Source organism: Mchenga conophoros, linkage group LG14 (genome assembly GCF_057382185.1).
Source record: "Mchenga conophoros isolate Kocher_MC1m ecotype Shallow Benthic linkage group LG14, M_conophoros_male_GT1.1, whole genome shotgun sequence".
Taxonomy (NCBI): Eukaryota; Metazoa; Chordata; class Actinopteri; order Cichliformes; family Cichlidae; genus Mchenga; species Mchenga conophoros.
The window spans coordinates 18,586,940-18,609,265 of record NC_140539.1 but is presented as its reverse complement, the minus strand read 5'-3'; the positions used below and the strand labels follow the sequence as shown (position 1 = coordinate 18,609,265).

The 22,326-nt window shown below is 38.8% G+C and overlaps 1 protein-coding gene across 5 annotated transcripts in view; it reads right to left on the bottom strand.

Moving 5' to 3' along the window:
- The window catches only part of dync2h1 (dynein cytoplasmic 2 heavy chain 1), a 203,464-nt gene that overhangs the window by 168,752 nt on the left and 12,386 nt on the right, over positions 1–22,326 (bottom strand). For all 5 annotated transcript variants that reach the window (XM_085245678.1, XM_085245677.1, XM_085245676.1 and 2 more), the window contains exons 20-40: positions 22,034–22,161; positions 21,419–21,534; positions 20,982–21,109; positions 20,548–20,697; positions 20,230–20,435; positions 19,882–20,037; positions 19,646–19,760; positions 18,754–18,924; positions 18,056–18,214; positions 15,524–15,592; positions 15,161–15,315; positions 14,627–14,759; positions 14,416–14,533; positions 14,129–14,241; positions 13,818–13,931; positions 13,559–13,700; positions 9,658–9,863; positions 8,527–8,709; positions 8,129–8,311; positions 7,602–7,825; positions 7,215–7,330 (exon numbers count right to left, since the gene is read on the bottom strand). In XM_085245678.1, the coding sequence (XP_085101804.1) occupies positions 7,215–7,330; positions 7,602–7,825; positions 8,129–8,311; positions 8,527–8,709; positions 9,658–9,863; positions 13,559–13,700; positions 13,818–13,931; positions 14,129–14,241; positions 14,416–14,533; positions 14,627–14,759; positions 15,161–15,315; positions 15,524–15,592; positions 18,056–18,214; positions 18,754–18,924; positions 19,646–19,760; positions 19,882–20,037; positions 20,230–20,435; positions 20,548–20,697; positions 20,982–21,109; positions 21,419–21,534; positions 22,034–22,161 (3,085 nt within the window). The remainder of the gene's footprint in view (positions 1–7,214; positions 7,331–7,601; positions 7,826–8,128; positions 8,312–8,526; positions 8,710–9,657; positions 9,864–13,558; positions 13,701–13,817; positions 13,932–14,128; positions 14,242–14,415; positions 14,534–14,626; positions 14,760–15,160; positions 15,316–15,523; positions 15,593–18,055; positions 18,215–18,753; positions 18,925–19,645; positions 19,761–19,881; positions 20,038–20,229; positions 20,436–20,547; positions 20,698–20,981; positions 21,110–21,418; positions 21,535–22,033; positions 22,162–22,326) is intronic.

Sequence of the window (22,326 nt, the reverse complement as noted above, 5' to 3'; positions counted from 1 at the left end):
TCTAGTCTACTGAATTCTCAGTTTTCATGCCTGTGGAGTTTATTATATGGACGTGGTGACAGTGGAAAGACACCATGCTCTTCTGATTTTCAAACGAACCTTCTGAGCCATTTTAACATTAGAGTCTATGGAAGAGTTGGAGGGAGGAGGCTGTGCATTGGTGACATTTATGAAAGAACCATAACACCTAGGACAATAGTAAACACATTGGATGAAAGAGGACAGCGATGGCTACGTTTTGAGGGTAAAATCATACCTGTAGAGCAAACGCTGCGGACACAGCAGCAGTTTTAAAAAATATTTTAAGATTAATTTTTTTGCTCCTCTCACTCTAGCAGTTGAGCTGCCTCACTCTAGCCCCAACATTCCGTCCCATACACACCCATTATAAACTCTGAAACGGGTGAAAAAACATCATGAAACTTAAACTGGAACTGAAGAAAAAGTATAATAGATATTGAAAAGATAAATACAAGTTGAATAGTTGAATGTCTTGTCTTCGTTTTAAAGTTTGAATGGTGGCTCTATGTCAATGTATGTGGAAGTAGTAAGAGTTTAAAAATGAGTAAGTTGAATGAGAATTTGAAGGGTCTCCCCATTGAAATACATGGGAAATTTTTGTTGAATAAAGTTGAATAAAATTAAAAATATAAATGTTAAAAATGAGAAAAGTAGAAGCAGTCATGTCCAAAAGAATAGGAATCTAATGGTGTTTGAATGGTTTTTCTAAGTTGAACGGTTTTGAAGGAGTAGGAGTACAAAAAACGTACGGAATAGATAAAATATAATAACTAGAAAGTGCATTTTCTGAAGAAACTGCAGTGTGAATGCTTGAATCTGAATGTATGCACTGAAATGAATTAATTACTGAATTTAAGTTAAAAATCTTGAATGAGATAAAAAAAAAAACCCGAATTTAACCTGAAAACAAAAGTGCTGAACTGCTAAAAGCTGAAGGTTACACAGAAGAAGAAGTTGGAAAAAAGCTGAAAATGTTTTAATTGTAAATTAGAAAAACCTAAGAAATGAGAAAAGAACATTTAGAGTCAGAAAACATCTGAAAGAATATTAAAAGGTCATATTCTTTGAATCACTGAATGACTAAAATGTGATCCCTCCACTTGGATCCACACAGTTTAAAAAGTTTACATCTCTGAGCTTTGAAAGACAAGATGTTGGAAAGAGAACAACGATAGCGACGTTTTGAGGGTAAAATGATGGCTGTAACATTGTGGACACAGCAGCAGTTGAAAGAGAAGTGCTTAAGATGAATCTTGGTACAGTGGCAGGCAGAGCTCGTTAAGCAGGCAGGTGTGAGCCTGGTTGCTATAGTGACCGCACCCAATGGCTCCATACACACGTACACAGACATGCGCCTCACTTTTGCTGCTTAAAATGAACAGAAAAGTCAGGCCGAAACAAATCGTTCCCAAATGAAAAGTAAAAGTCGTATTGACAAAATTCTTTCACCGTGAGCGGCAGCAATGTCCACTCTACCTAATTCTCAGTTTTCATGCCTGTGGAGTTTATTATATGGACGTGGTGACAGTGTAAAAACACCATGCTCTTCTGATTTTCAAACCAACCTTCTGAGCCGTTTTAACATTAGAGTCTATGGAAGAGTTGGAGGGAGGAGGCTGTGCATTGGTGACATTTATGAAAGAACCGTAACACCTAGGACAATAGTAAACACATTGGATGAAAGAGGACAGCCATGGCTACGTTTTGAGGGTAAAATCATACCTGTAGAGCAAACGCTGCGGACACAGCAGCAGTTTTAAAAAAGATTTTAAGATTAATTTTTTTGCTCCTCTCACTCTAGCAGTTGAGCTGCCTCACTCTAGCCCCAACATTCCGTCCCATACACACCCATTATAAACTCTGAAACGGCTGAAAAAACATCATGAAACTTAAACTGGAACTGAAGAAAAAGTATAATAGATATTGAAAAGATAAATACAAGTTGAATAGTTGAATGTCTTGTCTTCGTTTTAAAGTTTGAATGGTGGCTCTATGTCAATGTATGTGGAAGTAGTAAGAGTTTAAAAATGAGTAAGTTGAATGAGGATTTGAAGGGTCTCCCCATTGAAATACATTATAAATTTTTGTTGAATAAAGTTGAATAAAATTAAAAATATAAATGTTAAAAATGAGAAAAATAGAAGCAGTGTTGTCCAAAAGAATAGGAATCTAACGGTGTTTGAATGGTTTTTCTAAGTTGAACGGTTTTGAAGTTATAGGATTACAAAAAACGTACGGAATACAGAATAAAATATAATAATAATAATAATAATAAAGATTAGAATAACAATACTGTGAATGCTTTTCAAGCATTCACACTAATAATAATAAAGATTCGAATAACAATACTGTGAATGCTTTTCAAGCATTCACACTAATAAAGATTAGAAGAACAATACTGTGAATGCTTTTCAAGCATTCACACTAATAAAGATTAGAATAACAATACTGTGAATGCTTTTCAAGCATTCACACTAATAACTAGAAAGTGCATTTTCTGAAGAAACTGCAGTGTGAATGCTTGAATCTGAATGTATGCATTGAAATGAAATAATTACTGAATTTAAGTTAAAAATTTTGAATGAGATAAAAAAAAAAACCCCGAATTTAACCTGAAAACAAAAGTGCTGAACTGCTAAAAGCTGAAGGTTACACAGAAGAAGAAGTTGGAAAAAAGCTGAAAATGTTTTAATTGTAAATTAGAAAAACCTAAGAAATGAGAAAAGAACATTTAGAGTCAGAAAACATCTGAAAGAATATTAAAAGGTCATATTCTTTGAATCACTGAATGACTAAAATGTGATCCCTCCACTTGGACCCACACAGTTTAAAAAGTTTACATCTCTGAGCTTTGAAAGACAAGATGTTGGAAAAAGAACAACGATGGCGACGTTTTGAGGGTAAAATGATGGCTTTAACACTGTGGACACAGCAGCAGTTGAAAGAGAAGTGTTTAAGATTAATTTTGGCAGAGTGGCAGAGAGAGCTCGTTAAGCAGGCAGGTGTGAGCCTGGTTGCTATAGTGACCGCACCCAATGGCTCCATACACACGGACACAGACATGCACCTCACTTTTGCTGCTTAAAATGAACAGAAAAGTCAGGCCGAAACAAATCGTTCCCAAATGAAAAGTAAAAGTCGTATTGACAAAATTCTTTCACTGTGAGCGACAGCAATGTCTAGTCTACCAAATTCTCAGTTTTCATGTCTGTGGAGTTTATTATATGGACGTGGTGACAGTGGAAAGACACCATGCTCTTCTGATTTTCAAACGAACCTTCTGAGCCATTTTAACATTAGAGTCTATGGAAGAGTTGGAGGGAGGAGGCTGTGCATTGGTGACATTTATGAAAGAACCATAACACCTAGTACAATAGTAAACACATTGGATGAAAGAGGACAGCCATGGCTACGTTTTGAGGGTAAAATCATACCTGTAGAGCAAACGCTGCGGACACAGCAGCAGTTTTAAAAAAGATTTTAAGATTATTTTTTTTGCTCCTCTCACTCTAGCAGTTGAGCTGCCTCACTCTAGCCCCAACATTCCGTCCCATACACACCCATTATAAACTCTGAAACGGGTGAAAAAACATCATGAAACTTAAACTGGAACTGAAGAAAAAGTATAATAGATATTGAAAAGATAAATGCAAGTTGAATAGTTGAATGTCTTGTCTTCGTTTTAAAGTTTGAATGGTGGCTCTATGTCAATGTATGTGGAAGTAGTAAGAGTTTAAAAATGAGTAAGTTGAATGAGGATTTGAAGGGTCTCCCCATTGAAATACATTATAAATTTTTGTTGAATAAAGTTGAATAAAATTAAAAATATAAATGTTAAAAATATGAAAAATGGAAGCAGTGTTGTCCAAAAGAATAGGAATCTAACGGTGTTGGAATGGTTTTTCTAAGTTGAACGGTTTTGAAGGAGTAGGATTACAAAAAACGTACGGAATACAGAATAAAATATAATAATAATAATAACTAGAAAGTGCATTTTCTGAAGAAACTGCAGTGTGAATGCTTGAATCTGAATGTATGCACTGAAATGAATTAATTGCTGAATTTTGAGTTAAAAATATTGAATGAGATTAAAAAACAACAACAAAAAAAACCCCGAATTTAACCTGAAAACAAAGGTGCTGAACTGCTAAAAGCTGAAGGTTACACAGAAGAAGGAGTTGGAAAAAAACTGAAAATGTTTTAAATGTAAATTAGAAAACCCTAAGAAATGAGAAAAGAACATTTAGAGTCAGAAAACATCTGAATGAATATTAAAAGGTCATATTCTTTGAATCACTGAATGACTCAAATGTGATCCCTCCACTTTGATCCACACAGTTTAAAAAGTTTAAATGCCTGAGCTTTGAAAGATACGGTGTTGGAAAGAGAACAACGATGGCGACGTTTTGAGGGTAAAATGATGGCTGTAACACTGTGGACACAGCAGCAGTTGAAAGAGAAGTGTTTAAGATGAATCTTGGTACAGTGGCAGGCAGAGCTCGTTAAGCAGGCAGGTGTGAGCCTGGTTGCTATAGTGACCGCACCCAATGGCTCCATACACACGTACACAGACATGCGCCTCACTTTTGCTGCTTAAAATGAACAGAAAAGTCAGGCCGAAACAAATCGTTCCCAAATGAAAAGTAAAAGTCGTATTGACAAAATTCTTTCACCGTGAGTGACAGCAATGTCTAGTCTACTGAATTCTCAGTTTTCATGCCTGTGGAGTTTATTATATGGACGTGGTGACAGTGGAAAGACACCATGCTCTTCTGATTTTCAAACGAACCTTCTGAGCCATTTTAACATTAGAGTCTATGGAAGAGTTGGAGGGAGGAGGCTGTGCATTGGTGACATTTACGAAAGAACCATAACACCTAGTACAATAGTAAACACATTGGATGAAAGAGGACAGCGATGGCTACGTTTTGAGGGTAAAATCATACCTGTAGAGCAAACGCTGCGGACACAGCAGCAGTTTTAAAAAAGATTTTAAGATTAATTTTTTTGCTCCTCTCACTCTAGCAGTTGAGCTGTCTCACTCTAGCCCCAACATTCCGTCCCATACACACCCATTATAAACTCTGAAACGGGTGAAAAAACATCATGAAACTTAAACTGGAACTGAAGAAAAAGTATAATAGATATTGAAAAGATAAATACAAGTTCAATAGTTGAATGTCTTGTCTTCGTTTTAAAGTTTGAATGGTGGCTCTATGTCAATGTATGTGGAAGTAGATACAGTTTAAAGAGGAGGAATTTGAATGAGAATTTGAAGGGTCTCCCCATTGAAATACATTATAAATTTTTGTTAAATAAAGTTGAATAAAATAAAAAATATAAATGTTAAAAATGAGAAAAATAGAAGCAGTGTTGTCCAAAAGAATAGGAATCTAACGGTGTTTGAATGGTTTTTCTAAGTTGAACGGTTTTGAAGGAGATAGATTACAAAAAACGTACGGAATACAGAATAATAAATAAAATAGAATAAAGATTAGAAGAACAATACTGTGAATGCTTTTCAAGCATTCACACTAATAATAATAAAGATTACAACAACAATACTGTGAATGCTTTTCAAGCATTCACACTAATAATAAAGATTAGAATAACAATACTGTGAATGCTTTTCAAGCATTCACACTAATAATAATAAAGATTCGAATAACAATACTGTGAATGCTTTTCAAGCATTCACACTAATAATAATAATAATCTGAGGACCTGCACTCTGTTCTTGACATATACCATGAGGGGATATGATGGCCTGGCCTGGTAAATGGCCTGTATTTATATAGCGCTTTACTAGTCCCTAAGGACCCCAAAGCGCTTTACATATCCAGTCATCCACCCATTCACACACACATTCACACACTGGTGATATGCAAGCTACATTGTAGCCACAGCCACCCTGGGGCGCACTGACAGAGGCGATGATATCCCATACTATATGTGTTCACCATCAAGGAGCAGAAGTTTTACACATAGCTGCTTTTTATGTTAATTAAATGGCCCAACTTTACCCAATCACAATTACCCCCAAGTCACTGCTAATCCCTTGGATCCAGCTGAGTGACACACCAGGGGATGAAATGTTGACTTTAATTTCTCATTGGAAATCTTGTCAGAAGTGTGAAAACCACACATCATAATGTTTCCCTCTGCCAACAACAGACCAGTGGTCCCAGTATGAGGCATCGAGGTAACTTAAGGCCTTTTGTTTAGCTCTCAAGGTCATCATTAGCCAGGGCAGCTTTGAAGCATCTGTGCAGCAGCTGCCCACAGGGGAAGTGAGAGGAGCCCATAGCAAAAAGTTCGTTAGCTGGAGAAACAGCAACAGCCAAGAACACCTAAAAAAGTGTGTCTGTTTGTTTAAATTCAGCCTCCAGATGAGAAATGTCTTGAATACAACAGTAGACTTTCAAAACTCTACCCAGAGGGATGTTCTTTCTAATTATGCCTATTTTTGTTAAGTACAATACATCACTGTAACTCCTCTGTAGGACTAGAATAAAGAATGTGTAAATTGGCTAAACAAATATGCAGCCCATAACTTTCAGACTTGTAGTCTCAATCAGTGTTGACTAAAGTGGCTTAAGACAATTTATCAGATTATGTGCAGCTCCCTCTTAAGTATAGATTTCATTCTCACCCCACCAAATGATTTCACAAATTAGCACAACCTCTGCTTCAGACAGAAATAAATCATTAATCAAGTCATCAGGTGCTGCTTGAATATAATGAAAGTCTGCCATTAATGTTGTGTAATTATAAACCCGAATAAAACACAGTGTATTTTATAAAAATCCTAGTACTTTGCATTGTTAAAGTTTTGACCCTTTGTACTTGGCAAAGAGTTTGATTTTGAGTCAAAAATGAACCCATTTCCTCCTAACTTTCTTTTAAAATACATTTTTGGCCTTTTTAGCCATTGTAATGATGTGACAGGCTGAAGGTGGACAAGAAAGGTTGGGGAGAGCAGGGGGAAGGGATGTAGCAATTGGCCCGGTACAAAATCAAACCGTGGTCTCTGGAATAACCTTGTGGCATATGAGTTGCCTGCTCAACCCAGTGAGCTATACTGGCACCCCCTCAAAACTTTCTTGACACAATATTGGAGAAGAAAAAATAAAAATGCCTCACAGAAATAATCTATATTAAAAAAAAGGAAAAACACCCAGAGGGGGTCTTACTCTTTTCTTTGTTGCGATTCCTTCTGTGTTGCTGCAGGAGACCGCCGCAGGCCTTCAGCACTGTCTTTAGAGCTCGCAAACCCCAGTCATAGTGTTGCTGAGGAGTCAACAACTCTCTGGAGAAAGAAATAAAGGCACATTTTTACACATCACACACTCGCAGTTGGCGGTAGCATTGTCTGTAACAGTCAGTGGTGGGAAGCAGAAAGGGTAATTTATCCACAAAAATCAAGCAACTGCATACTATTAATGCTAAAACGGAAAGTCCGTCTAATAATAACACGTGAAACACAAAAATCACACACAACACAGACATCAAACTACACAGGTGAAGCACATTGCATGTCAATTTGACCCTAATCCAAACCAAAAATGACTTAATTCTACCTTGCCAGGTTGAAGATTGCTACCAGTTTGCATCCCAGTATTTCTCCATTTTTGAAGCCCTCGGAGTAGAGGATGACTTCAGCAATGAGCTCATTGTCTGGCCTGCTCATGGCCACAGGCCTGAACAGTTGCTTTAGGTTGTCTGGAAGTTTCTGTCTGCCTCCATAGCCTTTTCCTGCCGGATTTAATGTGATAAAGACTCCAGAATTAGGGTCCAATTCCACCTAGAGGATGAAGAAAGGAAGAACATGTTCTTCTCAATATTACCGGTATGATTTTTTAAAACTGGCATTAGTAAAGTTTAAGCAGTTCCTTCTTGAATTATGACAAATCCAGTTTTTACGCCATATATGAAAACATAAATAATTTACTGTGGGACTGATTTGACTGAAAGACAGTTAAAAAAAATAGAAAAAATAATTGTATATCATGAGAAAGTGTCATAAATTACTGAGGTGGGCTTGAGAAATCAGAATGACCTGGTGTTCAGCATTATTGTTTTTGTCTGCATTTGTTTATTTTCTGACCTCCTTCCCTAGCAGATCGGATGTGTTCTTATGGTGTTTGAGAGAGTCTTGAATGGCCTGAATCTGCATGGAAACTGCAGACAGTACTGCTTCCTCTAAACGGTTAAACTCGTCAAAGCAGCCCCATGCTCCACACTTCACCAACCCCACAAAGATCCGTCCCATTGACTTCACATCGATACCCTGGAAAACAGACCAAAAAAAAAGCAGTCGTTGTCATTTGTACTCAATTTGCAATCCTACTTTGTTTGTGCATGTGTGTGGACTAATCAAAAGGTTAGTGTATGTGTGTGTCTACTACTGCACATATGTGATTCATGGATATATTGTATCCACGTCTTTAGTTGTAGCTTTCGCTTTGTATATATTTTTTGCTTTTCACAGAAGCATCTATACACCTCGTCACAGTTGAACACCAGCACTTGACGTCCAAACAGCCCTCCTAAGGCTTTGACGGACTCCGTCTTGCCTGTGCCGGCTGGCCCATAAGGATTCCCCCCGAGCCCCATCTTCATTGCCTGGGTCAGAGTCAGGTAGCATTTATCAGTCAGTGGAGTGTGCACCAGCTTAGCCACATTCCCCTGGGAGGCAGTAAGAGATAAGATTAAAGATTAAAATTAGGAATAAAGACAGCAAAGGAAAGTGATGGTGGCCAGACAGCATCAGAGATATGGGTGAAGGGACACGATGGAGACTGAAACAAACTTGTCAAAAAAATAAAGGAAATGAATGGAAAAGGATAGACGTGACAAATGAATGATGGACGGGCAAAGAAAAGAAAAGTAAACGGGAGTCTGGATGTGGTTGTAAAAAACTGTAGAGTGGAAATGCAAGAAGGCACTGTATTACACGTGCTCCTTATCCCTGCATAAACAGTGCCCCCCAAAGGTAAAAAAAAATAGGTTCAAATACATTGATTAACACCTACACAACAGCTCCCATAAGCGGGATACTGCAGCCTGCCACACTGCAAAAACTGTTTAACAATAGCTTGTGATAAAGCTGATCCAGCCCCCAAACTCCTGCCTATAGTGTAATTATTACTGATATAAACTGGGATTAAGAAAATGCATGTTCTCCTAATACTACCTTACCTGGGTCATACTGAAAGTAGCTACAGAATGAACAAAATGTTATAGGGCTTCACCTGAATATTAAACCCTCGGCTAGATTTAGATATTTGGTTTCCTTTTTTTGGTTGTTACACATGAATATAATAATTTTTGTTATGGTTATAAAATTAGACATGATGTCAGTCATTTATCATCTGTAAAAATAGACTAATACAGATGGCACAACTTGCTGTTGAAAATGTCTGCTGCTTTCCTCCCTTGCGAGTCAATGTGCTGTAAAATGAATGCTACGAAAGCAGATTTAATTTCCTGTGGTTTAATATTCTTAATTAGAAAAACAAAATGTCAAGTAAAGATTAATTGGAGTGCAGGAAACATCACTGAATGTTTTGGTTTGTTCCATTTGTGTAATTGAAAAGAGGAACGCATATACAACACGTTTGCACTATATCACACCTGGTATTCATAGGTATAGCTGAATTGTGCATCCACCATATGTATGTGGCAGCATTGGTCCGGCCCCATATAGAACCGAAGCTGCTTCTTCCAGGCCCAGGCATCAGTAGTGGTAACTCCTGCCTGGTTAAGTTGCTTCACCACACTGATGTTGTGGATAATATCCAGGATCAAGGCCTTCAGCTTCAATTGCAGGACACTAGACTCTGTACAAGGAGACATGCATAAATTTTAGGGTGTCAGAACCTGTAAAAGTACACAAATAACACATTTCTGACATAAAAGAGCATTGTATCTGTAAATGCAGGGTGCTGGATTTAACCAGGCCAGGAAATAGTTAATATTTGTTACAATAGTGTATTGAATTTGAATAAACCACAGTGTAGAACTGAGAAATTCTGAAATGAACAATATGATTTTTTTCAGTATGACTCAGGCAACACATTTAAACATTAAAAACAGTGCTGCATTACCTCTTTAGTTCATCACTGTTCAAGTTTTATGGAACTGATTAGACCAGCAGCTGTAACCCTGAATTTTACATTCTTGCTTGATATGGGATTTCTCTCTCTTTCTTTTGGTAAAGCGGTGATCATTTCAAACAGGTGTCAGTTCTTGACTTCAGGGGATTGTAATTTGTATTAAAAAATAGCATTTGAGCTTATATAACAGAAATAAGCAAGGCCTTCTCCCCAAAAAGACATTGCTGGAAAGCAGTAAATGTTCTTTTAAAGGCCAAAGAAACCACATACATGTCATTCAGTATTAAAAGGGCCTCTCAGTATGGGCAAGTTGCCCGTGCCCTGTGCACTAATGCGCATTGATACCATCGAGGATGCTGGCTTTTGTACTGTGTGCTTACAACAAGTGAGTGATGGCCTTTCTGTTTAGCCTGGAGGATTTCTAAGAGTTTTAAAATTTGACCTGTCAGACCACAGGAATATTTTCTGCTTTCCCTCAGTCCGAACAAAGGCCCAGAGAGAGCACTGGTGCTTCTGGGTCTGTTTATATGTGTATTTTTTTTGCCTAGCAACCCCCCAAAATCAATTATGGCTACACTCCTTTTTACCACTTCAAGCCACCTTTTAGGCATCTTTTATAGTCTTGTTGACATGTATGCATCAATAGTGTCAGCCTAGCTAGAGATGCATACAAATTACTTCAGCAAATGTATGCCAAATGTATCCTGCCAAATGTATCCTGTCTTGCCTCACCAACAAATGGCTCCTCACTTCCTGTGGAGTTTATGAGGCGATCGTGGCTGAAGAGTTGGGAGTTCACCTTGTAATCGGAAGGTTTCCGGTTCGAGCCCCGGCTTGGACAGTCTCAGTTGCTGTGTCCTTGGGCAAGACACTTCACCTGTTGCCTACTGGTGGTGGTCAGAGGGCCCGGTGGCGCCAGTGTCCGGCAGCCTCGCCTCTGTCAGTGCGCCCCAGGGTGGCTGTGGCTACAATGTAGCTTGCCATCACCAGTGTGTGAATGTGTGTGTGAATGGGTGGATGACTGGTTGTGTAAAGCACTTTGGGGTCCTTAGGGACTAGAAAAGCGCTATACAAATACAGGCCATTTACCATTTATGGACATTTTAGGCAGACTGGGTAATTAGATTGTCTTTCTTGCCATTACTTTTGCTGCTTTAATCAGTCCCAGCACTTTATAACCACTTGAGACAAACTGGTGTTAAAAGAAAGCACATCACATAGGGATTTTACCCTTTTTAACCCCTTTTCACAACGGTGTCCTGCATCCATCATTTCCTCTCAAAATGAATCATAAACGAGCAAAAGTAAGACATTATTAGTTAAGTTAAAACTAATAAGCGACACGACCACTCAAAATAGTCCAAAATGAGCCTTTGCAGCCTTTACACTGGTTTAGTCATAATAACCTTTTCAGCTATCAAAAGCCCCCAATTTGATACAGCTTGTCATTTTCAGTAGAAAACAAAATGAAAACTTCCCCCGGCACCATCCTGACACAAGAAGTGAATTACGTACTCCAAAGCCGCCTTTTTTTTCTTTAACAGCTAAAAGAAACAGCACTTGCAATATTACAGTACATCACCACCTAGGCGTGTCAGTCCTATCTAATGAAATCTCTAAGAAACATTGCCATATATTTTGGTTTTTTACACAGAAGCCAGTAATTTAATAATGTATTATCATGGAAATAACTGCTACAGGCATAAATGGAAAAGGTGTGCATGTAAGAATATAATATTTCCATATAATATAATCCAGTGCTGTACTAAAATAAAAGGTATTCTACAACTACAAATTTAGCCCACACGCTGAAGTTAAGCATGAAGAAAATGACAGAAGAGATTTGGAATTTGACCATTTCCCAGAACGCCAATGTCCTGTGAAATGTCGGTACTGTTGGCGCTTTCATCTCATGAATGAGTAACTTGTTTAAATCTAAAAGTAAAGCAGATTTGAGTTCTGAGGCAAAAGTCGGCTGTTATGCTTTATGCAGCCATATATTCATCCCCGGGTCATTAAATTCGCCTGTCAGATATGTTGCCTAAAGCGTACTACTGCCCCTTTGCAGCTTCCTAGGAGACTATGAGTGATACACTCATTTGGAATTAATTTCCCACTCATCTCATAATCCCAACAGATTCAACCAAGCCTGAGATTTGGATCAGTATCTGATGTAGATTAAGTACACATATTAAGTAGCAATTGTTTATCTGGACTCTCACAGAAAGGTCAAAAACTAAAATAAGGGTTGTGAAATTTGCTGTAGAAATAACCACAGAGAGAGAGAGAAAAATCACACATCAAGTGTGGGGCAAAGACGTGAATATTTTAAGACCTCTTGGGGAAAAAACATTGTGTAGTTCCTGTTTATCACAACTTCTTCTGTCTTTCTGTGCATTACCCTTATGTCAGAGATCGTAACCAGTCAATATTGGCAATTCTAATTGCCAATATGGCCACTAGGGGTCATAGGACTCCACTCAAGTAGCCCTGCTATTATATATCAGTTATATTGTATCACTTTATATATAATGTTAAAGCTAGCATCTACGTTTAGCTGAATACTTGGATTAGAGGAAGAAAAACTGTAGAAACACTAGTGAACACAGTGACATGGTGATTACTGTTGCCTCAAAGCCGAACAGTAAGATGGTCCTGGATCTGGCCAGGGCCTTTCTGTGTGGAGTTTGCTTGTTCTCCTCGTGTCTGTGTGGGTTCTGTCCAGATACTACGGCTTCCTCAAGCACTCCAAAGACAGGCATGTTAGTAGGGTTAGGTTAGTTGGTGATTGGCTTTAATATGCTTCAGATGTGAATGACAGTGTGAATGGTTGTCGGTCTCTATGTGTTAGCCCTGTGACAGACTGGCAACCTGTCCAGCATGTACCCAACCTCTCGCCCTGTGTCAGCTGGGATAGGAGATGAAGTCAGAGATGCAAGGCTGAGACTGTTTTGGACATGAGCAAAAGAGAGGTAGTGGATATGTTGGGCAAAGGACGTTGAAGACAGCTACCAGGCAAAAAGAAAAGAGGAAATCCACATAAAAGGTTCAGGCATGAAGTAAAGGAGGGCCTGCAGAGGGTTTGTGTGACAGAAAAAGATACTACGGATAGAGTGAGAGTAAGATGACTTGTTATGGCCATCCCTAAAGGGAGGAGTGGAAATAATAAGAAGAAGAAAGAAACTGGCTGGTTGTAATAATCACAGATTTGATGTTTATTCATTAATGTTGGTTATAAATTGCTTTTAACTGTAAGTTTTTTTAATCCTTGTATGCACACACTAAGCTAAACGTATATGTTAAATAAAATCCATATCACGTGTGCAGAATTTCATGCCGTCCAGGGAAACGTTACACCTGTCTGAATGGGCACACATACTTTATCTTCCCCGATGCTTAAACACAAATGTGTTCCCTACCTGTGTTATCAGAGCTGGTGTCCACTGTGGTATAGACTTCTAATTTGCTGTTAAGCTCCAACTCCAACTGATGCAAATTTTGTTCTTTTATAGCTCTTTCCACATCTTCAGTAAATTGGATTTGCTCAGCCAGACACAGGATCTACACGAAAAAATGCAACATTGTTTAATGCTGGGGAGAAAAAAAACGTATTTTCTTTTACATCACAAGCTTTAAAGAATATTTTTAAAAAGCAGTTGTATAAATGAGTGTGTGCACCTGTGATGGATAACGAGAGGGGTCCACTTCCCCTTTCTTTGCTGCTGACACACATTCATACAGCAAGTGCTTTAGGGTCTCCTTCATTTCCACAGACAGCTCACTTAACCACACCTAGAAACGAAGGAAAACTGTTTATGCAGAACCACAAAGGAAGGTTCAAAGAAAAAGCATATAAAACGTTTAAAATGAATACACATTTGTGTTGCTTTGAATACATTTTTAAAAAGGATAAACATACTACAAGTACCTCCTTAGACCTCCAACAATGATAATACTATTTATCCATTTATATACATTCATAGCTTTACCTCCACAAGGCTGTAAATGTGTACAATATTTCTGAGTGGCACAATTTCTCCCTCCAAAGAACACATGGCGACAATGTGCTGGCATTGCTCATCAAACACAACACTGTGGATGCCTGCAAAGGGAATATATATGCAGACTACCTTCACTATCCAATACAACCGTTATGATTCAAACAATATGAACAAATATAACAAAAGGGGGAAAACAGGCAGAAGACAGAGCGACAGCAGATAAATGCAAACGATCATCAGCAACAACAGAATGTAAGAACACACATGTCTCTGACCTGCAAAGAGTTTTTTTAGGTGTGACTGGATGACACTAGGGTTGGTTGCCTGCCCAAGAATTTCTAACAGATCATCATCCCCAATGAAATAGAACCGTGGGAAGGCAGACCGTTTCTCCTGTGATGCAGACACAAAACCACATTTAGGTAGTGGTGATATTTGAAACCCATGTGAAAGAAAGCAAATGTCTTCTCACACGTGCGTATTCACCTCCAGGAACTCATTGAGTGACTTTTGGCAGCGCTGTAGTTGGTCCAGTATGGTGACGAGGGAGTTTCTGATGCCAGCCCTCGAACTCAGAGAAACAACTCTGTTGTCTCTCTGGATGTCTGACATTATAGACCTAAGACACGGAGCGAGAAGATGTTCAGTTATGCCAGTTTCTATTTGTCAGCAAAAGAGAAGCCACATGTAGTTTATGGTATATTATCACATGTAGTATATAGTGGTTTTCTAATCTTACTGAACACTCAAAGTGCGTCAGACTACAAGCCACATTTAACCACACAGTCAAATAGTGTTTTATTCTATACATTGCAAACATGGAGGTCTTTCAACTGTCAGAGGAAGCTAGACTACCCAAAGAAAACTCATGCACTCGTAGTGAGTGCGCACATTCAAATACCAGAAGGAAAGGTCCAAATCAGGAACGTTCTTGCTGTGAAGTATCAGTGTTAGCCACCATTGTGCCTAAATGGGCAAACGCTTCATTTGTGTTATTACACAGAGCTGCACACACTGTACCTGAAGTCTTCATCAACTCGTTTGAAGCGAGCTTCCTCTCGGGGCAATGCTCCTCGTCCAAAAATGGGCTCCAAATAAACCCAGCGCCTCTGGATGGCATTCAGACTGAGCAGATACTCATCCAAGTCGGACAGACGAACTTCCCACAGACTGACCTGGATATACGTGGAGTAAATACTCAAACCTTTGTCACAGTTTCTTCATCAGGGATTAAATGTTAATATATAAATGAACCAAATTTGTTTTTTAAAAACTGCATGTACCAATACAAGCTGAGAAAGGTATGTGAAAAGTACTTTTTCCATACATAAAAAAAATTAAGCACTTAAAGTTTATTCATAGATTTAAAGACCTTGACCTGACCTTGTCCTGGAAGCTGCGGTAATAAGGGGAATCTTTGAGCGACTGCAGCAGACAGCGATTATCTCCCACCTAGATAGACAGAGAAATGGTGAAAACGTAATACCTAATACATAAGATGTCATTTAGGCATTTAGTGTCAACTATGTCTCCCTAACAATTGAGTCAAGTATGCTCTTTTATTTGAACTGCCTGACATAACATTTCACTGATGTACTGAAACAACATTTGCATGTAAATATGGACAGCAACATTTAAAGAAGCAAGTACTAATTATATATAAAAATTTTTTTAAAAAACAATAACACTGTTTCACAATCAGACACAATGGGTTCTATCTTGGTAAGCCTCTACAAACCTTATGTATGGGTCATTCTAAAGCAGGGGTCTCAAACTTTCGGCCCGGGGGCCACTTGTGGCCCACGTCACTCCTACTTGACGTGAAGAAATGTAATGCAATTACATATTGAACTTTTTTTGTAGGCATGATTTGTTTGTTGCTGAATGCAATGTTGAAATAAGTTCTTTAAAAAGCAAAAAATGATTTAATATGAAAACAATATGAGCAGAGAGTACAAACATGTTGAGGGATTGGCTGTGTTGGTTCAGTGAGAGAGTTATTTGTAAAGAAAAAATTTTCACTAGAAGTCAAAAACTAATGTGTACACTTACGTCTGCATTTTTATTTTGTTAAATACAAACAAAATTAGAGTAGAAGTGCTGCCACGCGTTTGATCAGAAAGACAGTAACAATTTGTTTATTTGATAGTTCAAAGTAGTAGCAGTTGAAAGGCCTCAGTTAAGAGTGAGGAAAAAAAATTACGTTCACATTTGCAGATTTGTCTTGTTATACAATATTTGACATTTAAAGAAAACTAGCAAAACACTATATTTCTGGAAATATTTGTGGGTGTTTTTGTGTTTGTTTGTTTGTTTGTTTGTTTTTGTATTACTTGAACACTAAAGTGGACCTCCAATGAGATGACAGTGCCAGCAGTGGCCCACAGCCCATTTTGGTTTGAGACCCCTGTTCTAAAGAGTTCATTGGATTCAAGTGTGGCACTGATGCAACAAGTCAGCTTGTGAAATTTCTACCCTTGTAAATATTTCACAATAAGTGGCATTACTACAAAGTGGAAGTTTCCAGAAACCACTGAAACTCAGCCACAAAGTGTCAGAGTGCCAAGTGCTGAGGTGCATAGTTCGTAAAAGTCGCCCTCACTCTGTTGACTCAGTAAGTCGACCAGACCGCCTCTGGCATTAAGATCAGCACAAAAACTGAGTTTGCTGAGATGAGGTTTCCATAGCTGAGAAGCTCCTGTACTGTATGTGTAGGCAGTCTTGTACTTTTGTCCATATGTGGTATATTCAGGGCTCATGTTCAGATACATTTGTGTTCAAGAAGTATCTTAAACCACGTTAGCCTAAAATCACTAAAAGCAATACTTTAGTACAAAAAAAGTGTATAATTGCAGCAAATCCCTTTGTGGCTCTTTTTCTTATTCAATTTCCTCTGATAAATTAAACTAGAGGAAAGAAGCAGCAATCTTGTGCCACCCTATCCAAGGATATAATGAAGCTCAATTATATCTAGAGGCCATCGCAGATTCAATAGTCAACAATATAGAACATCTAAAACAATCCAATCTAGACAGGCAAAAGATTAACTACAGCAGGACAAATGTAAAGCAAGATGAGGATGAATGAGCGCAGCAGATAACTGAAGCTGTTTCTCAAAAAGGGATGCAAGTGCCAAGATTTGCCTGTTTGTCCCTCTGGAGTCATTAAACAGAAAAATCTCATTAGCCACTTGAATGTTCAAAATGTCTAAAGTTTCCTATTTGGCCATCATTTCCATCTTAGCAAACAAGTGCTTCTTTAGTGAATTTCAACAAGTGGATACATTTCAGGGGTTTTAATCTCGATTTGTATTCTTTTTACTATAAGTAAGTAGCTAATTTCTAGCTTATTTCTCTGAACTATCTCAAGCACTGTGCTGCCCAGCAATTTCTTATAGGCTAACTGCACCTGATCTAACTACATTAGATCTCTGTGTTCAACCTTCTCCTAGTTTAGTTCACAATAAATGAACTGCAATTTATACAGTACCTTTTTACACTCGCATTTTTAATGTAACACCTGCAAACCTAGATGGAGGCATCAAATGGTACTGATGATTCAGGATCTTGCCTAAAGGCACTTAAATTTAGCGTTGCAGGAACTGAGGATCGAAACATGGACCTTCTGAATAGCAGACAACCTGCTTTCAATTCTGGGTCACCATATACAACATGATTTTTGAGGGCCATAAAAGAGAACCAGACAACCAGGGAGGGGTGCAAGGTCCATCCAGGAGATGTGACTATTTTTCATAAAATGATTTATGGTCAACTCTAACCAATTAAAAAAAAACTCAATTTACTTTCCTAGTCAAACTTCAGAGATTCAGTGTGGCATTGTGAACCAAATCTGCATTTTATATTTGTACACAACAGCTGACTTGATGTCTTTTTTTTATGTGTGCTCCACATCTACCTGGTTGACAATATCCTTCCAGTCCTTGATGAGGGTGAGAGTGCGCCCACTGCTGTCTGTGTACTCAGTGAGGGTGAAGGTAGCTGCAGCTCCCCACAAATCCAGCTCCCTCAGAGCTTCTCTGATCGTCACCTCCGCCTGAGCACGACTGTTCAGATCCTATATCAATGTGCACCACATGCACACACAAAAAACACACGCCTCTGCATCAGTCATATTGGGTTTTGCGTCTGGACCGCCCGTTTGCCTCATTACATTTCCAACACATCACTGAAATCTGCCAACATGCCAACTTTTTCTAAAAAACCTGGAAGACTAACATTTCTCAGCTTCGAGTCGTGATGTACTGACTTTTTCACTTCCATTTCTGTGTTTGTGCGTGCACCGTGTGAGAGGTTGCTTTAATACCCTCAGGATTTCAAACAGGTTTGATTTTCTTGCGATTTTCTTGATCGGGAGCTGGTCGTGAGGTGTTAATCGCTTCTCGTTACCCCATGTATACTACATGTTGCACGACACATGATTAAGGCGAAACTCGGGCCAATCCAAATATACAAATGCAGGCCAAAGCAGCTTTATAGATATCAGTTACGATCTTTATCATGCCATTACTGAAAATTACTGAGTTCTGATTCCCTAAAGATTAGGGTGCTAAAAAAGACATTTATATACAATTTCAAAAGTGTGTTTGTACAGACCTTGAGCTCCATTGCTTTCTCTATGATGGTATTTGCCACAGCAAGAAGATCACTAAAGGTAAGTCTCTCTAAAGTCATCCCTCTTGGGAGGCCTAGTAAACGGAACATGTCCAACCAGTGGTCCTGAGACAGGTGGTCCCCACGTACATACTTCAGCACTGGAATCATGTTCTAGATATTGAGACGAAAAAGAAAAGGAAACAAAAACAAAAAACAAGAAAACAAAACAAGATTTGTAATTAGATCACTTATAAAGTCAGATTAAAGATTTCCCTCACAGCCGTGTAGATTCAAATGAGACGTCACAGCCCCCGAGGGAACATCCCACCTTTGCTGGGATTCCCGCTCGGGGGTGGCATGGTGGTACGACAGGGCAGCACTTACTGTTCCCTGATTTCAATTCCACCATCAGGCCGGGGCTTTCTGTGTGGAGTTTGCATGTTCACCCCTCATTTGCGTGGGTTCTCTCCGGGTATTCTGGCTTTCTCCCACAGTCCAAAGACATGCAGTTAGTGGGGATAGGTTAAATGGAAACTCTAAACTGCCCATAGGTGTGAATGTGAGTGGGAATGGTTGTCTGTGTCTATGTGTTAGTCCTGCAACAGACTGGCGACCTGTCCAGGGTGTACCCTGCCTCAAAAAGGAGAAACGAGGAGAAAGGATGGAACTGTGTACATTTTTAAGTCATGTTTCCACTTAAACAAACTGTATATGAAAATGTAGCAGCTAATTGCTGTGACATTTTCTGAGTAAACTCCAACAAGAACCAGAATAAGTTTTCTGGATATCTGACTCAGCCAAAGCATACACACATATTTCAGATAAGAAGACTTGAATTGAATACGAAAAGAAGGCAGCGACATATTATTACTTGAACTGTACTAGTATATACCTTGTATTTGTCGACTTCCCCTTGTAGTTTAACAGACATCACAGTGGGTTGCTCTAGTTTTCTTAGTCTTTCTTGCCAAGTAAACAAAAACTCCTCAAATACATATGTTTTACTCCTGTAAATTAAAAGAAAAAACACACACAATTACATGACTAAACACATAGTACTGATTAAAAACATAATCAGTACTCTACGTAAAAGTTTAGATATGAGCCCTAAACATGACCCCCCTCTACCTGAATGATATCCAGTCTTCCTGGGCCTTCTCTGAGAACCCTTGGTGCCACTCCTCATACAGACCCCACATTTGGCTGCATTCCTCCATGTCTCTTTTTGTCTCTTCGGCCACAGAGAAAGACGGAGTCTCCAGATTGAAATAGGCACAGTCTTCACTGAGGAGAGCACAGGAGAGTCAGACTTTTGGCCGTAATTGAACTAAATGCGATCTCTTCACACCAGAGTCATAACTGAAAATGATCTTGTACAAGTTTTTCATGTGGCACACGATAAAGGAAATAAAAATCCCAAATACTTTAAACATTCTAAATCTCTTAGTGAATAAACCTGAATGAAAATAAACGTACAGCAGCTTAGTGCGCACAAGCTCTAGCTCCTCAAACTCTTGCTGTTTGTCCCTGATTGTCTGAAGACATACAAGCAGGGCAGCATGATCACCAGTCTCAAGCATCTCATCTTTAGGTTTTAGCTGGTCCCAGCGTGCCTTAAACCGCTCCAGATCTGCCCTGTAAACATCGATACGACTGGCTGCATAACTTCGCATCACCTCCACCTAAGAGAGTACCATGCATGAAAAAGAAGGAGTCATTCTGAGGAAAATAGGATCTGAAAAACCAGTTGGAGCAATAAGCTGATCTAAGTGTGTCTGTATGAGTATATGTCACCTGGTCTTTGACCATTAGCTGGTGGCTCTCCATGACAAGCTCCAGCTTGTCCCACTTGGCCCTGAGTGAAGAGAGAGAGTCCAGCCCAGCTCCAGCCACCGCACGTAGCAAGCGGTTCTTCTCCTCAGCAAATTGGAACTGAGGTAGAATCTGTGTATAGACATGAAGCACAGTTTGTTTCAAATGACATGGTTAAATTTTAGACGGTTCCTTGTGGACTTATAGGACCAATGCTATAAATCAATCAGAAATATGACGAGACATACTGTAAAATGCATTAAGGAAGACAAAGCTTTTATTTCTTTGACAGGGAGCAAAATGTTTTACTAGGTGTATGAAAGTTAACCTTGAATTCTAAAATTACCCACAAACAAGGAAGGAAGAAATTTACAAAAAACCCTAACGAGCTGGGTTTAGGAGTGCTTGTGTCTTACTTCAGGTTTGCGGGCAAGTATCTGGTTATATTTGGCACTAGCCGCACCAATTTCCTCCATACTCTCTGGTCGAGTGGACAAGGCGTCCATTGATTCTGTCACAAAAGTTTCTATTGCTTGTGTGTGGCCTGCAAGCAAGAAGGAAGAGAATATACTTTCAAAAAAGGAAAACAGAAAAGGAAAGGGAAAGTGAGAGCAAAGGGGATATCTTAGAGCTGAAGAAATGGAAAACAAATTTTCAAAACACAGACACAAAATTGAGAAAGAGAAATAAAACAATGTTTTTTCATTGGTGAGATACACTTAATGTCTTTTATATAAAAGCATTTATTGATGCAAAGAGAGAAACAAAGTGGGGGCTTGGCTAGAGTGTTTTCGTTCTGCCACAAACATTACATACTGGAAAAAACAAGGAAAATCAAGGTGTCTGTGTTTACCTTGTATAGATTTCCTAAGTGAGAGGAGCAGCATGTCAAACAGCCTCTGAATCAGGTCATCTATGGCGGCTTTTACAGGCTCACAGTTGACGGTGATACAGTCCACTTTCTCCTGACTGACAAAGAACGGAGGCCAGTGACAGAAATGCAGTTGTTAAGTGTTACATTTGTGGTGTAAGTTCACTTTTAACTGCACAAACTGTACCCAATAAAGAAATATAATAAGTAAAACTATAAATGGATAAAGCAGGTCACTGACTCAGACAGTGAGACAAATTCTTAGTAGAGAACAGAACATAATGCCTTGGGCTTTTCTGGAGTGCATCATTTTCTAAAAGTTATGAATTTGATGTGTGATCTTTGCTGGTATGATTAAACAAACCTTCCCAAGCTGTTACAGAGAAAAACACTTCAGAGGACTCGATTAACAATTAACTTGTAACAAACAAAATCACTTAAGATATCAAAACAATCTGTGAATGACCTAGTTATATAAACAGTATATAACAATACAGTCTATACACTTTTTGCAATGTTTACTGTCCTTATGTGTAAGCATAAATATCATTTTCATTTCACCAGGTTTAATTACATTAGTTAATACGTGATGTGTACCTGGGTAAACGTTCTGACTCTTTTCCCTTGGCTTTCAGGGCTTTGAAATTTCTTTCCCAGTCCTGCACAGAACTCAAATGCTTCTCGATCAACTTCTCTAAATCAGTCTGTCCCAACACCACCCACTCCTGCACTCACGCACACACACACACGCACACAGGATCACAGTGAGGCGGGGTGCAGTGCATATTTCCTATTTTTAAAGGTGACAGTAACGATATCATCCATCAAGACATAGATGACTAAATAAAAAGAGAAGTAAAGAGAAGATGAGATAAAAGAGAAGTCTGGTG